Source organism: Capsella rubella, unplaced genomic scaffold, assembly GCF_000375325.1.
Source record: "Capsella rubella cultivar Monte Gargano unplaced genomic scaffold, Caprub1_0 scaffold_7, whole genome shotgun sequence".
Taxonomy (NCBI): Eukaryota; Viridiplantae; Streptophyta; class Magnoliopsida; order Brassicales; family Brassicaceae; genus Capsella; species Capsella rubella.
The window spans coordinates 14438333-14462263 of NW_006238917.1; the positions used below are offsets into that span (position 1 = coordinate 14438333).

General features: G+C 34.1%; 5 protein-coding genes, 1 long non-coding RNA gene and 1 other non-coding gene across 8 annotated transcripts; 2 read left to right on the forward strand and 5 right to left on the reverse strand.

Annotated features, from left to right (window-relative positions):
• Positions 1 to 1301: 1301 nt before the first annotated feature.
• On the reverse strand, positions 1302 to 2009 carry LOC17879588. The gene has a single exon (XM_006284542.2). The coding sequence runs from the start codon at positions 1960 to 1962 to the stop codon at positions 1411 to 1413; it is 552 nt and encodes a 183-aa protein (XP_006284604.1). The 5' UTR covers positions 1963 to 2009; the 3' UTR covers positions 1302 to 1410.
• Positions 2010 to 3986: 1977 nt separating this feature from the next.
• Positions 3987 to 4459, forward strand: LOC111829735. The gene is made up of 2 exons (XR_002833093.1): positions 3987 to 4059; positions 4157 to 4459. It is a non-coding gene; the product is annotated as an uncharacterized LOC111829735 (long non-coding RNA).
• Positions 4460 to 5140: 681 nt separating this feature from the next.
• On the reverse strand, positions 5141 to 5211 carry TRNAG-GCC. Its single transcript has one exon. It is a non-coding gene; the product is annotated as a tRNA-Gly (tRNA).
• Positions 5212 to 5407: 196 nt separating this feature from the next.
• On the reverse strand, positions 5408 to 8309 carry LOC17879480 (DNA-directed RNA polymerases I and III subunit rpac1). The gene is made up of 9 exons (XM_006283730.2): positions 8015 to 8309; positions 7236 to 7421; positions 7022 to 7151; positions 6847 to 6927; positions 6568 to 6755; positions 6368 to 6463; positions 6168 to 6261; positions 5777 to 6013; positions 5408 to 5695 (listed from the first exon to the last, which is right to left on the reverse strand). The coding sequence occupies exons 1-9, from the start codon at positions 8171 to 8173 to the stop codon at positions 5592 to 5594; spliced, it is 1275 nt and encodes a 424-aa protein (XP_006283792.1). The 5' UTR covers positions 8174 to 8309; the 3' UTR covers positions 5408 to 5591.
• A 2564-nt stretch (positions 8310 to 10873) lies between these two features.
• On the forward strand, positions 10874 to 12107 carry LOC17879598 (putative F-box protein At5g36200). The gene is given in 2 exon segments (XM_023778747.1): positions 10874 to 11055; positions 11057 to 12107. Coding segments are annotated over 2 exon segments (1146 nt in total). The 5' UTR covers positions 10874 to 10906; the 3' UTR covers positions 12054 to 12107.
• Positions 12108 to 12149: 42 nt separating this feature from the next.
• On the reverse strand, positions 12150 to 18018 carry LOC17878350 (acetyl-coenzyme A synthetase, chloroplastic/glyoxysomal). Of its 2 annotated transcripts, none has more exons than XM_023778746.1 (20): positions 17909 to 18018; positions 17549 to 17607; positions 16567 to 16780; positions 16320 to 16463; positions 16048 to 16203; positions 15827 to 15949; positions 15561 to 15729; positions 15222 to 15304; positions 15026 to 15127; positions 14851 to 14939; positions 14672 to 14762; positions 14387 to 14500; positions 14121 to 14197; positions 13956 to 14034; positions 13808 to 13876; positions 13529 to 13704; positions 13305 to 13361; positions 13119 to 13209; positions 12709 to 12807; positions 12150 to 12594 (listed from the first exon to the last, which is right to left on the reverse strand). In XM_023778746.1, the coding sequence occupies exons 1-20, from the start codon at positions 17963 to 17965 to the stop codon at positions 12409 to 12411; spliced, it is 2235 nt and encodes a 744-aa protein (XP_023634514.1). In that variant the 5' UTR covers positions 17966 to 18018; the 3' UTR covers positions 12150 to 12408. The 2 variants fall into 2 exon arrangements, with proteins under 2 accessions (XP_023634514.1, XP_006285314.1); XM_006285252.2 differs by lacking the exon at positions 17909 to 18018 and adding an exon at positions 17814 to 17830.
• A 1300-nt stretch (positions 18019 to 19318) lies between these two features.
• LOC17880107 (beta-glucosidase 42) lies at positions 19319 to 23558 on the reverse strand. Its single transcript, XM_006283553.2, has 13 exons — positions 23379 to 23558; positions 23062 to 23128; positions 22918 to 22976; positions 22750 to 22825; positions 22096 to 22170; positions 21933 to 22020; positions 21429 to 21654; positions 21185 to 21300; positions 20428 to 20645; positions 20303 to 20337; positions 20082 to 20184; positions 19792 to 19900; positions 19319 to 19712 (listed from the first exon to the last, which is right to left on the reverse strand). The coding sequence occupies exons 1-13, from the start codon at positions 23484 to 23486 to the stop codon at positions 19517 to 19519; spliced, it is 1476 nt and encodes a 491-aa protein (XP_006283615.1). The 5' UTR covers positions 23487 to 23558; the 3' UTR covers positions 19319 to 19516.
• Between the last annotated feature and the right edge of the window lie 373 nt (positions 23559 to 23931).

The following is a 23931-nucleotide window of genomic DNA, read 5'->3' on the forward strand; positions in this document are numbered from 1 at the left end:
GTGGTTGCCATGACTTGTATAATCTACTTTTGGGCGATTATATGAAATTTTACATATATTAAAATTATATTTAGTTACATGTAAATGGTGTTATTTATTAAAAAAATTATAAACTTATAGGAATGAATACGAGATGGGAACATATAATTCGAAAACATGATTATATATAATTGTTATGAGACACGGTCATAAAGTTAAATTCACTTTCAACTATCAAATATAAAACTACGAGTACGATACGGGGACATGTAATTTAAATTGCTAAATTTAAATTCCACTTTCCTATGTATTTCAAATATTTAAACATGAAATGACGGGTACAAAAAGATAACGTATACTTCGGATAACAAAACTACAATAAATCCATGTATTAAAAAAAAATAGAAATACCTAAATCTTTAGAAAACAAAAAGGCTAAAACATGAATCTTTGAATTGAAGAAAGTAATGAGAAAAAAAAGATGAAACTGAAAGATCAATAAAATTAAAAATCGAACAAGGATTGTGTATGATAGGATTACAGACAGTGCCTTGTGAATGAAAATGGTGGGAGCATGTGACTTAGATTGATAATTAGATTTTTATTAGTTTGATAAAAATAATTATTTAAACGAGGAATACGGGTATCCCGTCTAAATCTTTTACCAAGTTTCTTATAATAAACATTGGCAAATGATAATGTTTTAAAAAGAAATGATTATGGGACAGGACGGGTCAGGACGAAACGGAAAGGGACATGACGGGTTTTCCATTCTAAACTACACATAAAACAATTCAAACTAAAGTCAAACCCAAATCCGATTTAACATCTCTAAGCAAACAGTTATAAATGAACACGCAATATCACTTATCATTTTCATTTAAATAATTTTAAAATTGTATTATGTATTCATTTTGTTGTTTTACAACTGTATGTCTGTATATAGTTTATCAAATAAACTCATATAACAAAACTTTACCAAAATAGCATCTAATTAAAAAATCGTAATTTTGTAAAAATAACCCCGCACGTACGTGCGGGTCCATCACTAGTTTCTTATATTTTTGTCATTTGGTATTCATGGGTATAAAATGATAACTAAATATACCTAAGGTCTTTGGATCTAATATTTTTTTTTCGCGTTTTCGGATATATTATTTAGTTTTCAGTTCAAATCAGATTTGGTTCCGGTAATTTAACTAGAAGAATTCATTCATTATTCGTTCGGGTATTATGACTATTCGTTATGGATTGGTTCCGGATCTCAAATTTTATGCTCAGTATTTCCCATTTTACACATAGAACTTTGAAATATTTATATATAAAAAAAAATTTATAGATGAATTATTTTTTACACTAATTAAAGTGGGAGAGACATTATCACATTACAAGCATGTGTATGAAAAAAAATGAAAATGAAATCGAAAACTTTTAATTCTTGAATTGAAATGGGTACGAAGGCCAATCCTTGAGACCATCATCGTCTTGTTTTCGAACCTTGAAATCATCATCATCATCATCATCATCTAAATAATCACTATACTTCAACAAAAACGCCAACACAAGAACAACCCACTCCAAACAAAACATAACCACACACAAACCACCAGCGAGTTTAAGTATCACCGCACCATCTTCTTCCAAAACATACGAATTCAAGAACCTCAAGAACTCCCCTGTTCTCGTGAACGTAAGAACAGAGACCGCACCTTGGAATATGGCAGTGAGGACCGTTGCTACCATGTGAGAGCCGTATAATCTATCGCTAGTGGTTGCGGTTGTGGAAGAGGCGAAGATCGAGCAACCAGAGACCGCGGTTGCGATGGTTAAAGCGTGGAGGAAGATGAGAGAAAGGCCAGAGAGTGATGGGAAGAGACGGAGAGAGATCGTGAGGAAGATGCAGCTTGAAGCTGAGCCTAAGAGGATGTAGTTGCAAAGAAGGAAGATGTTGTGTGTGTTGCCTTTCGATTTCGACATTCCCATTTTCTTGAATTTTGTAGATTAGAGAACTCTGTTTCTTGATTTTTGATGTTTGGTGTTTCTTGATTTAGTTCACTTGGTGTTTCTTGTTTTTGATGTTTTATATGCAAAAAAAGAGTTTGAGAAGACGATAAAGTTGAGATTTTGTTGGGATCAACGGTCGTATTTTGTTTTTGAAAATATGACCGTTGAGTTATTATGACTTAAGAAAACAATTAAAGTGCAACGGCTCGATATAATCTTTGACTCTTTGTTGTAGTGTATACAGATTTTTTTTTTTAATGGAGTAGTTGTAAAACTTGATTTGTTGTAGTGTATACAGTAATTAAAAGAAAAATATTTTTAAAATAACATACCAATTTGAAACGTGTTTGCTATAAACTATCAACAAAGTTCTTGGTATTATAATACTAAAAAGAAAATAACTTTTTTTTAGGAATACTTTTGTTATATTTTTCTTTTTATGTCTTATGATGTAATATTTTTATATCAAATTTAAAAAGTGGAGTTTTAAGAAACAAATTTCTAATTTGACCAATAAAATCATACTTTATAAGTAATTTTAATTATAATTATATTTGATTCATGCTTTTACCCATAATATATATAAGTTTTGATAGAAAAAAGTTTATTTTTGGTATGTAATCTCTATGAAATTTGACTCCTGCACATTTTTCTTCCAATTATAGAGATTTTTCAAAAAATAACTTAAAATAAAATTTGAGGTGTTTAAAAAATAAAGTTCAAAAATTAAAACTCTTTGAATAACATTAGAAATTGTGGTTGGACACTATATATGTATCCTTGTCCTCAGAGGATTTGTGAAATCTGCAAACACTAAACCACCATAGCTACAAAGAGGATCAAAGGTATGAGAGCTTTTATATTTAGATTTGAATACAATACTTTTTTGTGTGTTATGAGGATTCAAACACAGTTTTTTTTAAAACATATATGTCGTCTCTTTTGTCTTCAAAATATATGAATTCATTTACATACTCACATATTTTCTTATAATCTAAACAAATAGCTCTGTCATAAGACTACCATGATGATATTTAGCATTCAAATCTTCTTATGCTTCAACTATGAAAATAGAAAAAGAACAACTCAAAATTTTGTGATAACAACTGTTTTCTATGGTAACAATTACGATTTAAAACTACCGCCCACATTTTAAATTTGAAATATTATCTTCCCATTTACATATTAAATTAGGTACTAACCCACGGTTTGGGCTGAACTATTTATTTAATATGAATTTGTAGTAATTTATTTTGTTATTATTTAATATTTATGTAACTCGTATCTATGCTTTTATATCCAAACAAGCAATATATATTTTTTGATTATTTTGCGATTTTATTTATAGTTTATAAATTATCTTGTGATTTTATATATTTAGTTTGTTTGATTATTTGTTTAATTATCTTTACTACCTTTGATATTTTTTTTCATTTTAAATTTTTTTCTAATAGCATTTCAATGTAAATTCTTACAATTTATAAGATTATTTTTATTTTTGTACTTCTCAATTTATATAGTAAAATAATTATGCGTAAATAAACCTATGCATAAAGAAATTCGTGTATTAGTTTTCTTTTAGATTCAAGTTTATTATTAATTTGACTTGCCATTTTCGTAAATAATAGAGTTTTTTTTTTTTTTTTTTGGTCACCCCGTAAATAATAGAGTTTATATACACCTAGAGTGCAAGAAAAGTATCTATCATGGTGAAGAGAGACATTCCAATATGGTTTAGTTTGGTGGCATCTAATGAAGAGTAAGACTTTATTATTCAGTCAATCTTTCTTTGTCCTCTTCTTTTCATTATCTTGCTAAAATTTATATTTTAGTTTACAAACATCAGCTTACTTGTTTTCAGAAATAAGAATGCACCATTGCAACAACTAGCTCCAACATACATAAGGGTTAAGTACGTCCACGTCTTCTCTTTGCAATTAGTAAATATTATAGTATTTTTTAATAATGATGAAAATATTTTATGATTTTTTTCATATTTTCAGGAACAGTAACATAAAACTTTCATATCTCAAGAAATATGTTGTAAAAAAACTTGATCTTAAAAGCGAAGATGAGGTGATTTGGTTTGTTCTTGTTCTTTGTAAATCTTATTACTTAGTTTGATAAAATGGTTAGTTCTATACATATTTGGTTTGTTTTATGGATATTGCAGGTAGAGTTATACTCAGACAATGAACCTCTTGATCCATCAACAATGTTGTTTGACTTGTGGCAACGTTGGGTCTCGACTAAGAAAGATGTTAGTATAAGGAATGTAAAAGTTGGATCTTCAGCTGCTGATTATGTCATGGTCGTCAGCTATGGTCGGAAGCTGGACATGTGTTCTACTTAAGTTTATTTATAGCAAAGTTATCTTGTAGCTATAGTTCTTTCTTCATTCCTTAAAAACCTGTCTTAGTTATTGAATAAATATGGATAGTAAATTTCATATTTATAAGATGCAAAATTCCTTTAATTAATGATTTATGTTTTTGTTTTTTAATAATCAGTTTGTTTTGTGTTTATTTAAAACAAAACAAAATGATAAGTAGTTATTAACTGATCTTGGTTCTTTGAGTTGGATTAGTTATGATTATTTTAGTTTCTTTGCTTAACAAAATTATTGTGTGAGCAAACAAGGATTACATATATTGGTCTTGTTCGGTTTAGTGTTGCAGCGACATAGGGGAGCGATAAAAAATGACAATAATTACTTGTTGCTTTTAAGACTCAAATATGTGATGAAGGAGTCGTTAGATGTTTGATCACGGAGATGTTAGAAGCTTAGCTTTTTGTCGCCAGTTAAAACAGCGACTACAACACATAACAAACGATATCACCGGCGATCATTTGTCGACGAAGACAAAAATGTAACGGTAAAGTTGATTATTGTCGCTAGAAGTTGTTTGGTGATGAGTTAGTGAGTTTTTCCAAACCATAGTTGTAAATTTGTAATCTATATCTCATGGTGAAAAATATTTTGATGATAATTATTTTCTTTGTTATGTAGCAATCTCATATATCAAAATATAATTTCGGGAGTCAAAAAAAAAGGAAAAAAGTAGAGAGCTCAGAGAGAGACTTTAATCGATCATAGAGATCAGAACATTGCAAAGGACCCAACCATTGCTATAGTCTATTTCCTCATAGCTCACATTGCACCAGCCGGGAATCGAACCCGGGTCTGTACCGTGGCAGGGTACTATTCTACCACTAGACCACTGGTGCTTTTTGTTAGTAATCTCCTCTTTTAACTTTTAACTATTGAATACAAATTTGGCCCTTATGTAGTTTTATAGTTTTATTCTTCGTTTGTTGATTTCACCAACTTTGTAAAAATGTTAAAATGGTCTAACATATTTTTCGTTTTTTCAGTATCCTTCTAAAGTTAGAATTCTCAATCTGTTAAGTGCTTAAGAATGAATGTGTTTGGTACCACTCACATACTGTATATATATTTCTCTTCAACTTTCACATGAATAATAATTTTGAACCAAGAATCAACACTTAGTAAATTTTCAATGTTCTTTTTTGTATAAACCTTTCGATACAAAACCCCAAAACTGAACTAAACCGGAACCATGCCGGTAGAGCTAAACCTCTTCTCATCAGGAGAGTTCAGAGATTACTCTTTCACATTTATCTTCCAATACCTTAACTGCTTCTGTGAAAAGAACGTCCGGAGGCTGTGAACCGGTGGACTCAATTGTAACTGATAAAGACAATAAGAAGAAACTCAATTAGTATTCATTTCACATCATGGTTCTGCCTAAGTTGAATGAGCAGTTCTTACATATATAATGGTTCCTCACACGGCGCAGAGCCACTTGGTCCACCCATTCTCTTTTTCCTTTTGATTTTACTTCTGCTTTTTCTTCTCCTCCTTTTTTTGGAACAACTTCTTCTCCTCCTTTTTTTGGAACAACTTCTTCTCCTCCTTTTTTTGGAACAACTTCTTCTCCTCCTTCTCTTAAGCATTCTCTACACAATGAGCAGTCACGAGGCCGTGCTACGGTTGCCCTTTTCCTACCTGTTTTCAATTTTCGGAAGTCAATATAAAATCAAATTGCAGAGAGAGTTGCAGCCAGTGTCCTTCGGTTTCATCAGAATCTCTTATTGTTACTCAAAAGCAAGTAAGAAGGTTTGAAGGTTTTGAATGAATTTAAAGGAATGCTTTACTTCACCTTGGCCCATGTCTTCAATGTCAAAAACTTTCTTGGGGCAGACTTTTACGAGTTCTTCAGCATGTTTACCCTTGAATTCCTTTAGTAGAATCACCTAAGATATTATAAACAAAAGCATTATGAAGAAGCTGAGGACGAGTCCAGAAAAAAACTAAACCCCTTTTCCCACAAAGCACATTAGATTGTGGTGGACTTCTCACCTCAGGAAGCATTCGATACCAAGCTGTTGCTACTGGAGACCATTTTGCATGTGTTTTACCAATGCCCTTAACTGCATGAGCTTCGAGCTCGATTTCCTGCAAGAAAAAGATAGATGAAGATGCATTTTTTCATTTCTTGTCGCTAGTAAAGTCCTCTTAAGTGTAACGATTTAGCGGTATAGAATAAATAGAAACAGTACCTGGCCAGGGCCTAGTTTTGCTAACAAGATATCTTGAAAGCTCGGCGTGATAGGATTATCAGCAAATTCAGGGAAGGAATCTTGGCTGCGGCTGAATGAAGTATAAGTTTTTTGCTTTGTGGAACCTCCTGCTGATTCTTTTAGAAGCTCACTTCCATTTGGTAACCATTTCAATTCGCTTGTTAAGACTTCAAGAAATAAAAATGACACCGTTTATGAGAGATCAAGCTAACAGTAAGGCAATGACTCTTCTTGTGCTAACCAAAGAACAAATATTACCTTTACGACGAGAGTCACCTTTTGGACATTTCACATGGAGTTTGAAAACAATGGTGTTCATTTCGTTTGGCTGATCGTTTTCTATGACACAGAGATTAACGAAATAAAGTTAAGCATGACACAAAGAATGATTTTCTTATAAAGATGAATCACATGCCATGTACAATTTTCTCACCAGATAAATATTCAAAAAGCCTAGGATCTGCAGCAATTGGAACAAGACCCAACCTGTGAGCAAGAACTTCGTCTTGAACAATAGATGTGTTGTTTACTACAAACACTTTCTCAATAGCCATTGAAGGAAGCTGCAACAAATGAACACCTTTAAACCAAAGCCTCTAATAATCAGGAAGATTCATCAAAACGTTGTGAGACAGTGGGAGACAGACCTCAGCTAAGAGGATTCTTCGGAAAGCATTAGCAATCCCTGCAGGGATACCAATCATATCGAATACCATATCTGTCTCTGTGAGACTAATCACATCAACTTTGAAATTCTCAGAGAAGTTTTCTAGATTCACACTGTTGTCCACTCCCATAAAAGCATAGGCACCAGAATATATGGTTTCCGTGGTCTACCAAAAAAACAAACACAAAAACCATTAAAGACTTCAAATTTCAAACAATCTTCACTCAATACCATTCGGATTTTGAAAAAACTAACAAACCCACAAGAAAAAATTTAAACTTTTTAATAAACACAGCAAACAAACACAAACACAATACCTTTAAAGACTTCAAATTTCAAACAATCTTCACTCAATACCATTCGGATTTCGACAAAATCAACAAACCCACGTGAAAAAATTTAAACTTTTTAATAAACAAAGCAAACAAACACAAACACAAAACGATTAAAAGACTTCAAATTACAAACAATCTTCACTCAATACCATTCGGATTTTGACAAAACTAACAAACCCACATGAAAAAGTTTAAACTTTTTAATAAACACAGCAAACAAACACAAACACAATACCATTAAAGACTTCAAATTTCAAACGATCTTCACTCAATACCATTCGGATTTTGACAAAATCGACAAACCCACAAGAAAAAACTTAACCTTTTTGATAAACACAGCAAGCCCACATGAGAGACATTGAGAAAAAGCCAAAACAGAGCATAAAAAAGACTGTAACATTTTTTGATCCTGAATGGTTCTTACATGTGTAGGAGCATCAACTTTACAGACAACACGAGTTCGCTCGAGTTCTAAATGCGGAGGAAGACCTTTAGGTACGTCGGGAAGATCGAATATGTTGAAATTTTTGGCTTCTAACTTTTCTTCATCAGTCACAATCCTTCTGCTTTCAACACTCTCCATTGTTCTAAGTTTGAGAGTGTGGGAGAATAGTGAGAATCCGAAATTAGGGGTTTTTTGGAAAAGAGAAGAGAAAGAAGAAGAAGTTCACGATTTCACTTGAGGTCTTAATTTCATAAAACTGGGAATTTAGGGTTTATGGAAAACGAAATCGAATCTAGTTCTCTATCTGTACGAGAGAGGAAGGGACAATTTAGGGTTTATGAACACGTGTGGAATACGAACCAAATTAGCTGAACCGGAGTTTGGTTAATTTGGTATTCGGTTTGAATTAGATTGGTTTGGTTTGTTTTTGACAAAATTATTTGGCTGATCAAGAGAGGGTGAATAATATCTGAACCAAATATTTTTTTTTCTAAATTTTACCCTAGTCAAAATACATATACAATCATAAAAAGAAATCTGAAATATTCACTTTCAAAAAATTCTTCAAAATCAGATATTCGTTATTACAATGTTGATTAAGATTATAGTTTTTTTTTTTAAAAGATATCCAAGTGAAGATTATAGTTCATAACAAAAAAATTATTACAAAAAAATTATTTCAAAACAATTTGTTTTGTATTTTCTTACGAAACACCGTCGTTTTGATTAAGATGTTTGTTGGTCGTTTTAAATAAGATGTATGTTTGAGATTGTCAAAAAAAAACCTAATGAATAATAACTTTAAAATTAGTTATATATTTGTATAAACAATAATTTATGCATATGAATTTTCTTCCGATTTGATGGCGCAAAATTATATATTCTGAATATTCAAGTATAAATATGTAAAGAACTAATTTCTTGTTTCCGTTGGAATTTGTATTAATATATTTATGCATGCACATTGTAAACAAATGGTTCATAGTCGTGGTGAGCCTGGAGGATGACCCTTCGATGGTCCTCTTCTCGAACTGCTCGGCTTCGTTTGAACCTTTTTTTGAAATCCAATTTGTTTCAACCCATCTTTCCCATCTACTGCAATTCAAAAACATATCACTAGTAAGAATACTCGCACACTCGTACTAACATTTTTCATATATATAAACACCTTATTGAGAAACTAAAAACTAAAAACTATAAATACCTTGATTCATACGCTAGTTAAACTCTAATAATAGCGAGAATTAACATCGAATCGAGGCATAAAATGTAAAAAAAACCTATCTTTAGAGTAACCCTATACAAATAAATTAACATCTAGACATTCACACATGGATGTACACGAAGATGATTTAGAAGAAACTAAGATCCAACATAAGTCCAACATAAGATTATGTATAGAACAAAAGAACTTACTGATTTTGCGGTGTGATGTTAATCCAACTGAGAAAGCTTGCGGTTGGCTAAGAAATAGAGAAGAGAGGAGGAGCAAAGCAAATAGAATAGTAAAGACTTGTGAATTTTTCTGATCCATGCTTCTCTCAATCTCTCTACACATAAATCTATCTCTCTTCTTCATAAGAATCATAACATCCATTTATATTCTCAAATATTGAAAGATATACTTCCCACCAACCATTTTTTTTTCTTTTCTTTTATGTTATGATAATACTTCCTCCACCAACTTTGTTTATTTAAGGAACTTTTGAACGAGTGGTCAAAGCATGGATCGATCTTGCCGTATAGTTCTTGATCAAATTGAAATAAATCATCATTAAATAGAATTTAGAAGAGAAAAAGCTCAAGTGTTGCAAATATTTCATTATACTGTATACTGTATATGTCTTATATTTGTTTTCATAACATGCATGAAAATGATCAAATAGTTTGTATCATCTATATCATATTTTTTCTTTCTTAATTGATTAGAAATACTACAAGTTTGACTTGATTAAGGACCTTAATTGACTGTTAATGATGTGGAAGAACACATATATGAGCTACTTTTTTTGGCATGTGGCCGACAGTTTGAAAAGTCCACTAGTATATATATTTCTTTTATGGTAAAGACTAAAGAGCTTTGAAAGTCCAATACGACTGCCTAATTTGATTGAGTCCCCTCTTTCTTTTGAATTCCTTAAAGAACAAAGTCCACCAATATTCCAACTTCTTTCCATTATAACTTCAAAATCATTTTTTTAATTTTTTCTTTTTAATTTAAATTTCCAATATATAACCGAACCGAAAAAACCAAGTAAAAATGATAGTGTTGCCAGGAAGAATTCTTTAAAATCATTAAAATCTAAATCTTCAAAACTTGTTAAATAAGAGTGGATTTTAAACTAGATTTTCAAGTCACTAGTTTAATAACATTGGATTTCATAATACACTTTTGAAAATTCATAACTGAACAATATAGGATTTGTCATTTTTACACAAATCACTTAAAAGGTTGCTTAAGCTTATAGGATTTTGGATTTCTGTATTTTTTTCTAAAAGCATTCTCTAAAGTCATGTCGAATTCTTTAAAATCATTAAAATATAAATCCTCAAAACTTTTTAAATAACAGTGGAACTAGATTTTCAAGTCACTTGTTTAATAACACTGGATTTCATAATACTTTTTAAAATTCATAATTGAAGAATATAGAATTTGTCAGTTTTACACAAATCACTTAAAAGGGTAAGAATTAATTAACAAAATTAATTTTACTTAAACTGTATAACTAATTAACATCCTCAACCCAATCTCTTTTCATTGTGAAACCAATGGCTATATATATCTTAAATAGCCTCTGTAAGATAACAAGCCAAAAGAAAGCAGAGAAAAGGGTTAGCTTGACCTAACTTGGTGAACAAACAACTCCAACGATGGCTATGTACGATCTTCCAAAGGATTTATTGGAGGAGATACTCTCTAGGGTTCCAGTAGAGTCTATAAGAGCATTACAATATACTTGTAAAACCTGGAACACTGTAATCAACGATCATATCAATTTCACGAAATCATTAACAATTAAGGAATGAGATTCTGGTGGTCATGATGACATATTACAAGGTTTGTTTAATGAGTTTAAATCTCCATGGAGTTCACAAAAATGACAAGACCAACGTTAAATCATGTGTTGTGGATAAAGCTAAACTCATTAGCCTAAACGATGATGAAGATCATCGAGTTGATCATATATCTAATGTCTTTCACTGCGATGGTTTACTGTTATGCATCACCCGTAACTTAAATTCTAGGCTGGTGGTTTGTAACCCTTATTGTGGCCAAACAAGGTGGATCAACTACGGAAAGGCTTACCATTTCTTTGATAGGTATGCTCTTGGATACGAGAAGATGAACAACAACTCGATTGGTAACCACAAAGTCTTGAGATGTTGTAAAACATCCTTCTGTGGAACTTATAAGTTTGACATCTACAATTTTAAATCTGATTCTTGGAAAGTTTTTCATTTGGAGCTTGATTGGGAAATCCCGTTTTTACAACGCGGTGTGTCTCTCAAGGGAAATACTTACTGGTTTGCTAGAGAGAAGAATATAGAAGGACTACTTGATCCCCTTGATTTCTTGATCTGTTTTGATTTTACAACAGAGAGATTTGGACCGCGTCTTCATCTACCGTTTCACTCTTGTTGCAATGACACTGTGGCTCTCTCTAGTGTTAGAGAAGAGCAGCTTGCGGTGTTATTTCAGCGCAAGGATACTTTAAGGATGGAGATATGGGTTACAAATAAGATTGACCCTGAAGAAGCATTGTGGAACAAGTTGCTCTTAGAGGTTAGTATGGGACTGTATAGTCAGTTTAATCTTAAAACCAAGAGTTTCATCATTGACGAGAAGCAAAATGTAGTTGTCCTTCTTGGTAGACATGACCAAGCTTACATCATTGGAAAAGATGGATACTTCAAAGAAATTGATCTTGGGATACCAAGGTCATCCAAATATGCGTCTTACCCACTTGTGCTCTCTTACGTTCCAAGTTCAGTGCAAATATGCAAGATGTATGAGTGATGCAGCAGCAAGATTCTTTTAGACATTGATGAACTTGTTTGTTAACTAACGTGATCTTTCTCTTTGGTTAACCATAAAACAAATGAAAGAAAGATGTTACCCTGAATCTTTATATTTAGATTTAACCACTTTTATTATCCTATGAACATTTTCTTCTCCAAAACCAAACTCATGGAAATGAAATTTCTTTATTAAAAGAACACAACAATATAGTCCACTTACTTTATTCTTCCTTCCAATTACCTGAATCTTGTTTCAGATTTTTGTACCAATTCCTCTATAAGACACTGAAACATAGAGATGCACAAAACTCCATCACTTCTCCATTGGATCATATAGTATTGACATGGTTACTTCACACATCGGCAAGTGCAATAAGCTGATCAACTACACTAGGATCCGCTAGTGTGCTAATATCTCCAAGCTCTTCTAATTGCCTTGAAGCAATCTTTCTTAAGATTCTCCTCATTATCTTTCCGCTTCTCGTCTTTGGCAACCCCGGTGCCCAATGTATTCTGTCCGGAGCGGCAAAAGCCCCAATCTGAAAATAGCAGAATTTATAAACAAACTCATTACAATATCAAAGTGTGCTAATAACACTTCCTCAAAAGTTTAGCATCTCTAGAGCTTAACTATTCTCTTTTATTCTTAATACCTGATTTCGGACCATTAGTACTAGGCTTTTCCGAAGCTCCTCGCTGTAAGGAACACCTTCCAGAAGAGTGACAAACGCATAGATACCCTGTCCTTTTACCTGTTACAAGCAAGAAACTCATAAACGCATAAAAACGAAACTGATTTCTGCTTTTATCTCACACTGGTAAACAACGAGCGCAGACCCAAGAGCCATGAAGTATCCCTAGATTGTTATAGAGAGCCAGGAGACTATTCCTGGTCTTAAAATGTCCGAAAACCAGTTCCAATTATTAGAGACCCTAATCATAAGCAATTTCTATTTACACTCAATGACTAACAAGCTGAGGTAAGAATACGTGTGAAGTATGAACTCTTATCCGTGTCACACGCTTCATATGCCAACCACTAATGCATAATTAGTCCACATACCTCATGTTCTATGCCTACAACAGCTGCTTCTGCACATTGGGGATGTAAAACCAGAGCAGATTCTACTTCAGCAGTTCCGATTCGATGGCCACTGTGCATTATAAAAAACTCAAAGATAAATATAGATTTAAGTAATATTGGAAGTTAAGGTAATTCTTTGACATCATTATAAACTTTGCATTCTACCTGACGTTGATAACATCATCAACCCTTCCAGTAAGCCAGTAGTAACCATCCTTATCCCTGGAACACAATATCAAAATAAGGCTCTTGTAAAAATCTCACCCGACTTGGATAGTATCAATACATAAACATGTACTGTTTTTTTGTGAAAACATCTATGCGGTGAAAGATACCACACTGACTACAATTGTGTATGTGAAACAAAACTAATCAGATAGATTGTCCACCTGCTGCAACCATCACCACTGAAATAGTATCCAGGAAAAGGTTTAAAGTATGTGGTTTCATATCTTTCATGATCCCCAAACAGAGTTCGAAATGCCCCCGGCCATGAACCTTTCACACAAAGATAACCACTACACTCGCCTTCAATTTCATTTCCTTTTTCATCAACTATGACAGGCTGCAACATACAGAGAGAGAGATGAGAGTGAATCTCTTCAAAGACAAATATTTAAAGGAAGAAGCAATATGCTAAATGTAAATTAGCACTACGAATCACAGACCTGAACACCAAAGAAAGGGAAAGTAGCTGAACCAGGCTTCTGCGGCCAGGCACCTGGCAATGGGGTTATCTGCGATGCAATTTTGATGCACATAAGGGGGAGCATGCAAGGGGTTTCAAGACAGATAAGAGAGAGAGAAGAGATTTACCATGAAGCCTCCAGTTTCAGTTTGCCACCATGTATCTGAAATGGGACACCTCGAATCACCGACTACATTGAAGAACCATCTACATCAAGGAATTTGTAAACCACTAAATAAGGTTCCCATTGGAATGATCGCCAGAAAAAAAAAAAAGGATATTAGAGTTCAAACCTCCAAGCACTCGGATTGATGGGCTCACCCACACTTCCAAGGACTCGTAGTGATTTGCGAGAGTAACGTGTTACAAACTATAACAATCAAAATAAGTTGAAAATGGAAATATTTTAGTAAGTAATTTAGATACTTAAAAGTATTTTACCCCACATAAAGCTTAATTTAATATACAAAAATTAGAGGGCAAATCAAGACAGAGCCGTACTTCAAAGCATCATTACAATGATGATTACTTTTTCACCACAACAGAAAAAATTGCATACCTTATCGTCATCACGCATGAGGGACCTCACCAACGTTGGGGCAGTATAAAATATGGAAACTTTGTATTTGTCAACAATATCCCAACAGCGTCCAGAATCAGGGTAGTTTGGAGCCTGTTCAAAACCAGATGATAATATCACAACCAACAGTTCAATCCAAGTGATAGAGATAAAGAGTAAAACCTATTTCCTCTTAAATGCTGATAGCTCTTTAGCGTATTACTATGGGAGAGGGACTGACAGAAAATAATATACCACTAAAAATCTACAATCCAAAAAGATTACCCCTTCAAAGACAACAACGGTGGCTCCATTTAGCATTGGTCCATAGGTAACATAGCTATGGCCAGTTATCCAACCACAATCTGCTGTACACCTTATGTTAGAGAAGCAAAGAGATTAGCACTCTATAGCATTGCTTTTAGTAAGGAATTTTTACAGTCAAGACAAGTATCTTTGCATACCAGTACACATCTGTTGGCTTATAGTCAAATGCATATTTGAATGTTGTAGCAGAGTAGATCATATACCCTCCAGTTGTGTGTAGGACACCCTTCAAAGAACCCAAATTAAAGATATTAAAGAGAGAAATAAAACAAACTTCGTTAAAGATTCAATCTAACCAAGGACCAAAATTACCTTTGGCTTCCCGGTACTTCCACTGGTGTAGAGCAAAAACAGGGGAGCTTCAGCATCAACCCATTCCACCTCACATGATGTTGGATATTTGGGAATGACATCCTAAGAGATCACCACCACCCACAAAAGACTTTAAGAACCAATTGAAAAATAGAATGAATGCATATTCTCGATTATTAGCCAGCTCTATAGTTACCTGCCACCACACATCTCTTACATCTTGCCATTTTGTGTTTTCCCGTGTTGTCGCTGATGAGTTTTCATAGGTCAAGCAGACGCCTGATATAAGAGAAGCAAAAGAGAAAACAGCCAAAAATCATTTGTTGCAAACACGCAAAGTCTTTCCCATCTTTTATTTGCTGTGCTCGGAGAACAAACTCATAAAAAGAGTACATAGAGGGGGGGGAATTGAACTGTAGTGCAAACCATGAAGTAGAAAACCAGCAAATGGCAATTGGGAACATCCAGTTGAATCCAAAATACAGGAAAGAGATGGAAAAAGAACCCAAATTACTATTTTGGTAAATAGACTAACCTACAGAGACTCCATCTTTAGAAGATTGGTCAAGTGCAGCATCAACAATAGCTTTAAGGTTTATAGTCTTAGGGCCTCTTTTAACAGCATTGCAAGTCAGTATTACTTTTGGCTTGCAGTCAATGATTCTTTGAGCAAGAGAGTCAGCAGAAAATCCAGCAAAAACAACCTGGGGAATAATTGAATTAATTCTGAAAACTTGTTATGTGTTAATGAATTAGGTAAATGTTTTCATTGTAGACAAATGTACAATTTTCACAGGTTACCGAATGAACAGCTCCAATCCGTGCGCATGCAAGCATAGCGATGGGAAGTTCCATCAACATTGGTAAGTAAATTACAACAGCATCCCCCTTCTTCACTCCAATTTCTTTCAAGTAATTAGCAAGCTTCAGAACAAAGGACAAGACAAAATGAAGTTCCAGCTAATTAATGAGAAAGAAGAGCTGTAAATGCGGTTGGAGAGGACGAACAACAGTGTTTATACCTGGCAAACTTGTTGGAGCAATTCAGAATAAGTTAAGGAAGCATCTACCCCAACTTCATTTCCTTCCCAGTACATAGCTATGTTATCACCCAAACCAGCTTCCACGTTTTTGTCCAAACAGTTGTAGCAAATATTGGTTATTCCCCCCTTGAACCACTAGATATACATGATCTCAGACATGTTATCACAACGAAAAAATTTCTGATAGAAGATGCAGAGAACAGAGCAGAGAAAAAATAAGGAAATGGATAAAAAAGAAGAAAATTATCAACCTCAATGCTAATAGGACCCTTCCTGACATCGAGATTTTCGGAAAAAACTTGGTCACCCCATTTTTGCTTCCAGTAAAACTCAGACGCAATATCAGACCAAAAACCAGCAGGGTCATCCATCGACCTTTTGTGCATTTCCATGTACTGCATGCAAATAACAAGAAGATAAATTACTTACAGATCATAAAAGCAAGCAGAGAAGATGAGGTGTGCTGATCTAGTACTCAATTGGTGTTGGAAGAGATACCTGTTGAGGGGAGGAAACAAGAGCTTGGCCAGAGAATTCCTTGCTGGGAAAGACGAGATCATTCTCCTCGGAAGCAAGGGATTCTCCTAAAACAACGGCGTTTAATTGAGAGATTTTACCAGCACCTGAAGGTAACTGGGACATGGACTCAACATGCCTCAGATAATTGGAAGACATTGTCCTACGGAGGAGAAGATTGTCCGATGGCGAGGATCTAGTATACATAGAAACTTCGAACTCAGAAAACTTTAAGCACAATGACAAATGTCTTAACCTATGTCAATATTAATTGAATTTCCTTGTCGGCCAGCCATCAAAACAAACCAAATGATAAACCAAAAATGATCCAAATCAGAAATCCCAAAATCTGTAAAGAACTCAAACATAAAAGTAACACTTCCTGCTCTTGCTCTAACAAATCCAGAAACAAAGATGTTCTTTTCATACTCAATTACAGAGGAAAAGTGTCTAGACTAAAACTTCAACTTCAAACAACGTTACAAACACTTAAAAAGGAAGACACACACAATTCCTCTAACAAAGAGGGACTGCTACATAACGAATACAGTTTAAAAGAAACAAACAACCAACTCGAAAAACAAGTCCAAGACTTGTTATTCCAAAAACCGGCAATCAAGTTCAACGTTTAGATGGACATAGAATGAATGTGGTTTAAAATTCATACACCATAGGGTGGCCAATGCGTTTCAAAGTTCAAATTATGCCTATCCAAATAAATAACCATCAAGAGACATACAAGTACTCATCATCAAACAATCAATCATAACATGACAAGGATTTATAAACCCTGAACCCTCAAACCCTCATCATCCCTAAACCCTGAATCATCATTCCTATCAATAGCCATCATCACCATCACAATATCAACATAATCATCACTATATCAGGGGTTCGCAAGCACCATTTCCCATAATTTCTAAACTTTCAAATCTACAAGAAAATGAGAGCAAAAAAAACTCACCTTTGAGTAGCAGGAGGAAGGATTCGAGATCCAAGTGATGATCCAGTAATTTTCGGATCCTGAACACACCAAAAAAAAAAACAGTCTTAATCAGATCCCGCAACAAAACAAAAATCTCAAAAAAAATAAAAAAAGACTGAAACTTTATCGAAACCCAAAACATAAACAACACAAAGATCAAATCTTTCATATTCCCCAAATGATCACAAGATTCGATTTTTCAAAAAGGTTTCGATTTTGGAGATTGAATAAACAAACGACTTACTGGGTCTGATTTGAGAAGTGGAACAATAATAAAAAGACAAAAAAAACTTGAGATTTATAGAGAGGACATGATCATAATAAAATAAGTCAACTAACCAAAGAGCCAGAGCTGGAGACAACGGTGAGAATCGGGGAAGAAGAAGCTATTTTCATATTTTTTTGCCTTAATTAAGCTGTTTTATTATTATTCCTCTCTCTCTCTCTAATTTTTTTTTTAATAATTAGTTGTAATTATGAATAATAAAATAAATCTCTTCACTGCTCAGCTCACCTACTTATATATCCATGTGCATAATAAATATTAAAATAATTTGGGATATGGGGGCATTGGTCATGAACGTGACCTTCATTACAATTCGTGTCTGTGACAATTTAAGTAAACGTTTCAGATTTTGTCAAAAACGTATTGGGGAGTTTGGGACCACACACAACACAACACAAATCTAAAATAAGATAAGTTCATTTCATGTGCGTACTTGTTTTTACGAAACATTGAAATTATTGTTTTTGTTATCATGGGAACCAAAACACTGATTTTAAACATCTCTAAAGAGAGAAACAAATTTGATGACTATTTAATTTTTGATTTCCATTGCATTTGGTGTGGTTTGGTCACTTTTCAATCTTTTGTTAGGTTCTAGTTTTTTTCACATTTTTTAGTGATTTGGAGGGGATATGGGCATTCGGATATCCGTACCTGATCGGATTTTTTTCCGGGTATAGGATTCATTCGGGTAGATGATTCTGAACTTACTCGGGTATTTCAAAATTTTGTATTTGCATCGGGTTTGAATATTGAGAATGAAAATATTCCAAATATCAAAAATACCTAAAAAAAAACCTAAAATATTGGTGACTTTTTATCTAAATATAACATAATATCTTGGAAAGTATCTATATTACCCGAAAAAACTAATATATTCCGGTTTATAATTCTAGTTTGGGTATCTTTTATATTTAAAAGTGTAGATATAGTTATATTACTTTTAGATGTATACTTTTATTTCAGATAAATTCGAGTATTGATTCGGTTCGGGTTCATTTTTAGGTTTTTCGGGTACAAAAGTTTGAAAACCATTCAAAGATTTTTAAAAATCGGTTTGGTTCGGCTATTCAGTTCCCGTTTTTTTTTTGCTCAAGACTAGTGTCTGTGAGCTAAAGGGTGTGAATGGTTACAACGGTTTGATCCACTCTATTTTTAGGACAAACAACAAACCGCGACGGTCCAACTCGATTTGTACATAAAATCGGTTCGCACTTGGTACACAGCGGTTTTTTTTTTTTGTTTTTTTGAGATCACACTACTACGGACACAATTAGTAAATGGTAAATAAAAGGTGGTTCGATCTGTAGATGGTTTTGTCCGCTCAAACTGCTGTGAGGCTGTAACCATTCACACCCAAAGACAAAATGGGTTCTCATATAGTAAAACTTGATACAATATAAGCGTCGTTGCCCTGGGTAAGAAAAAGTAAACATGACGTACTTGAATTTGAAATTTTTGAGTGTAAAAAGATCGAAAACTTTAATCAGAAAATGAGTTTGAAACCAAAGAGTAGCCCAAGCCAGTAGGTTTGTAATATAGCTCCTCTATACCATCATCATCAACTAATATATCTATTTGGTACAAAAAGCTATAACATCACAACGCAATTCATGTAAATGTAGTAGTAGCTTTGGTTGTCCTTTTCTTTATCTGTTTTTTCAATCCTTTTTACCTTTGTTTTCTTCATCACCTTTCAGAAACTTCATGAACCAATAAGCAGAAGATTTCGGGTGACGGGTTAAACCGTTCTTGTAGTCTACATATACCAAACCAAATCTCTTGGTGTACCCTTGCGCCCACTCGAAGTTGTCCAGCAACGACCACGCAAAGTATCCCTTTATGTCCACTCCATCTCTGTTTCAATTTCCGCCATTAGCAAAACACTAACACTGTTACCTAAGTGTTATGAAATGAAGGGAAAATATTGGCTCACATGATAGCCTGAGAGACATTGGCAAGGTAACTCTTGAAATAGGCAACTCTACGCTTATCGTCGAGCATATCATGAATAGAGGCAGATCCGTCATCTTCATCATCCATACCTGTTGTGTTGGAAATAGAGAACTAAATCTCAGTATATATAAAAAATAGAAGTTCGATATGACCAAAAGAAGTACTCGTTTAATGCGAACTTTATTTGGATAACAAAACTACTCCCGCTACTCTAAACAAACTATGCATTGTATAAACTGAACGATAAAGCTATAAAGATAGGTTGGATACCATTCTCAGTAATATATATAGGAGGGTGGTTGTATTTTCTGCTGATGTAATTCAAAGTCTTTCGGATTCCCCAAGGCACAACATAAAGCCAATCCGAAGCAGCCTGTAATTGGGAAACATTGTTCAGTTGATTACTAGCTCATGCATACCTGTCTTTAGTATATGTGCATAAGATTTAATAGTCATTAGAATTAAGCGGAGACTAAGGCGAGAGTTCTTACCCTTTCACCTATTGGCTCTCCATTTTCGTATTCAACTGTGCGCAGAAAAGAAGAGAAAATAATTTCTAGGAAGTAAGTAAGAAGATGCTATTAGTCAAAGTAATTTTAGTGTTAGTGTTTGTTACCAGCCCTCTCCATTTCTTGTGCACTGTAATAGTCACTTTCAGCTTCTACGTTTGAGACATGAGAAATCAATCTCGAGGTGTAGTGGTTTACGCCAAGAAAGTCCCATGAGTTCTGAAGCATTAACTCCTTTTCTTCTGGAGTAAATGTAGGGAGATTCTCTCCAAGTTTCTGGCGCATACTTGCAGGATAGTCTCCAAAAAACAAAGGATCCAAGAACCTGCCAAGGATTTTTAAATTTGTTATTTCACGGAATGATATATAGTTGCAAGTGTGTAAATCATTTGACAATTGACACATAGTTAGCAAACCCAAGTTTATGATCATTTATTTGATATTATCACTTTCTTAGCACAATAATGGCATTTATGTAACCTTAACATATGTAACGCCTATTATACAGTGACTGCTCATTTAATAAGAAAGGGAGTATCACACACAAAGATTCAAAGACTGTTTAAGACTTCATTGCACCCTTGGAAACAGTGGAATAAGTGGATTATATGCGCTCTGAACTACCCCCCATTACAAAAACATAAAACCAATGAAGTATCCCCACAAAGATAACTAATGTACTATCAAAAATCATAAACTAGAAACCTAGAACGCAGAAACTATTTACTACAAAATTTCACGAATTGATGGTCCAGCCGTGGGTATAAGCTACAGAGACCTACATTTATAGCTCAACACATCAGTAATACGATTCCATTCCTAATCTAAATGACTAAGAAAGTGCTCATTTCGCATCCCACTTACCATCCAAGTTGAAAGTCGATTCGCCTATCTGCAGCAACCTTGTCCTCTAGTTTCTCTGAGTTTGGCTCAGCCCACTCACAATCAACTGACAAACCAATTTGTCCACCCTGACTTTCCTACATTAATATATATAAACCCAAAGGCACACTGTTAAATAATGAAACTCTTGATGCATCTTCCCATAACCAAAGTCCAAGTAAAATAAATTAAAAATCAGGTTCCTTAACCATAATAAAAAAGCTACCTTGTACTTGCTTCTATATATGGAAACAGCAGTTGCATGAGCCAAAACCTGATGATGCGAAGCCAAATATGGTTCGATCAACGGCTTCTCATTTCTTCCTGGTGCAAATATACCAATACAGTGTCCATTCACTGAGGTCTGAAGAGGTTCATTTATTGTAATCCAGTGCTTCACTCTATCACCAAAATTAGCAAAACAAGCATCTGCATATAGGCCAAAATAATCGCTGCACGTGAAGAAATATAATGTCAAAACACTAAGTTCTACGAAAAGTGTTGCATTCCTTATTTTTCCTAGGGGAAGGCTGTGTCATAAAAAACTTTTGAAAAAGATACTAGCCCTCTGAAGCATAACCTAAAACATGGTGATCTGAGACTAAATATAATCTGCCCCACTTAAACTTGCACAAGAAAGGGACCATAGACCATAATCCTAATAATAAATGTGTTTATGCTTATGAAGATACTACACGTAAGTTGAAGTCTGTTACAGTTTACTACTTACACAATTTTCCTATTTGTCCAACCTCCGATTGCGTCCTGGAGATGTGATGGAAGATCCCAATGGTATAGAGTTACAAACGGCTGAATACCTGTAATACTAATCATCTCATGAAAGTATCATCAACACAAAGATGAAAAAAACTCATTTCAGTTAGAGTAAATACCTTTTTCAAGAAGTCCATTGATAAGATTGTTGTAGAAAGCAATGCCTTCTTCATTGACTTCAGTTCCCAAGCCATCTAGAACAAACGACAATATGCCTTCAGTTAGTAAACGTCTATATTTTTCAGGAAGTCCAGAACACAAAAAACAAATACTGGTTTACAATTCCTTTGCATGGCTACATGCATCAATGCTAAAGGAACTCAAGAAATCATGTTTTTGAGGGAACGCCACGGTTTTGAAGATCCTGGATCTCATAGGAAATACCGATCATTTCAAAGATGAAGAGACAAACAAGATGACCACCCAAAATTGGAGATCAAATAATGAAGGTTCTAAAGGAAAAGTCCACCTTCCAACAACAAGAGTTTCCCTCATATCATATCAAAACTGATAAAAATATTCTTCCCATGCAAAGAAATATGTATTTGGCATTGTCAACAACTACGACATGTGCTACACTACGATTGGGGAACATAAAGAAACAGAGAGGGATGATTAGTAAAATACAGAACACACAAAAAGGGGACACAAGTTGTAAACTAAAAACGAATATGAAGTGACATCACAGTATAGCTTTTATCTAGATTTCAATTAAAAACAGGCAAAATAAATCAAAAAGTAGCAAGTTTAAATGGCAATATAGTTGAACATACCAGGAAAAATGCGAGACCAAGATATAGAAAATCTGTAAGCACTGAATCCTAACTGTCCAATAAGTTCAATGTCTTCCTGCAAAAGTATAGGAATAACAATACTATAAGCAAAGAGATATGCATATCATACAGATAACTCTTAAACCCAATACCAATACTTTACTTAACCTTGTATCTATGGTAATGATCAACAGCCACATCACCATTACACCCATCAAGAATCTTCCCTAAACAAGATGGAACAAACAGTGTTAATCTACCTAGTTTTCCATCAATTGAGATAAGGATAAAGCTGAGAAGGAAACAACATACCTTCAAGATGAGTGAACTTATCCCATATACTTGGTCCTTTCTTACCTTCATTCCAACCTCCTTCAATCTACAAACAAAAACCACCATTAACACTTAGCTCAGTGAAACCTAAAACAATTTGATTCTTAACTTATACAATACAGCTTATGTGAATCATCTAATCTTCCTAAATCCGATTCGTACTTCAATCCCAGAATCAACATTTTCAAGTGAATCGAGAAATTGGTAGAATAGGTAAGTAGAAGACGAAGCGGAGAGTAGAAAGAAGAAGATAAGACTCCAGATCTTAGAAGCTTGAAAGGGAGAGAGAGAGGAACCTGGTAAGCGGAAGTGGCAACGCCGAAGGTGAAGGTGGAGGGGAAACTAGAGCGGTGGGTGACCGGAGGGACGGCGAGATTAGCTGCCAAGTTAAGCTTCTGCGCCATTTTTTCCGATTGAAATCAAAACTAGTGTGTGTGTGTGTGTGTGAGAGCGTTACTCACCCGTCGCAAGATCCAAAAAGATGCGGAGACAAACTATGGTTTAGCTTTCTTTTTCTTTAATTAACCAGAAATACATTGTTATTCTCATTCTGTTCTAATTAATTACTTAATTAGTATGTAATATGATGTGTATTTATATGACAAATCCTATGTTTTATTTATATTCTAAAAATATAATTTTATTAGACAAACTGAAACATCTAATCATGAATTCGTGATGACAAAAAAAAAAAAAAATTCTTAGGCAAATTACGTTTATTTATTTTCTATAAATGCGACAATACCTCCACCAACCAAGATAATCAAGTAATTCGTTAGTTAGAGAGATGGCTTGTAGTTTAACGAAAGAAGAACGGATTACTTCATATCTTGCTGCAAGAGCACATTG

Coding starts and splice junctions, on each gene's coding strand:
- LOC17879588 (XM_006284542.2), bottom strand. CDS start 1,962: ATGGGAATGTCGAAATCGAAAGGCAACACACACAACATCTTCCTTCTT.
- LOC17879480 (XM_006283730.2), bottom strand. CDS start 8,173: ATGGAGAGTGTTGAAAGCAGAAGGATTGTGACTGATGAAGAAAAGTTA. Junction 6,464..6,567: donor CAAAACTAGGCCCTGGCCAG/GTACTGTTTCTA, acceptor TTTTTCTTGCAG/GAAATCGAGCTCGAAGCTCA. Junction 6,014..6,167: donor CATTGAAGACATGGGCCAAG/GTGAAGTAAAGC, acceptor AATTGAAAACAG/GTAGGAAAAGGGCAACCGTA.
- LOC17878350 (XM_023778746.1), bottom strand. CDS start 17,965: ATGAAAATAGCTTCTTCTTCCCCGATTCTCACCGTTGTCTCCAGCTCT. Junction 16,464..16,566: donor TTGTTTCCTCCCCTCAACAG/GTATCTCTTCCA, acceptor ATTTGCATGCAG/TACATGGAAATGCACAAAAG. Junction 15,305..15,560: donor TAAAGATGGAGTCTCTGTAG/GTTAGTCTATTT, acceptor CTCTTATATCAG/GCGTCTGCTTGACCTATGAA.
- LOC17880107 (XM_006283553.2), bottom strand. CDS start 23,486: ATGGCGCAGAAGCTTAACTTGGCAGCTAATCTCGCCGTCCCTCCGGTC. Junction 22,826..22,917: donor ATCATTACCATAGATACAAG/GTTAAGTAAAGT, acceptor ATACTTTTGCAG/GAAGACATTGAACTTATTGG. Junction 19,713..19,791: donor AATGTCTCTCAGGCTATCAT/GTGAGCCAATAT, acceptor AAATTGAAACAG/AGATGGAGTGGACATAAAGG.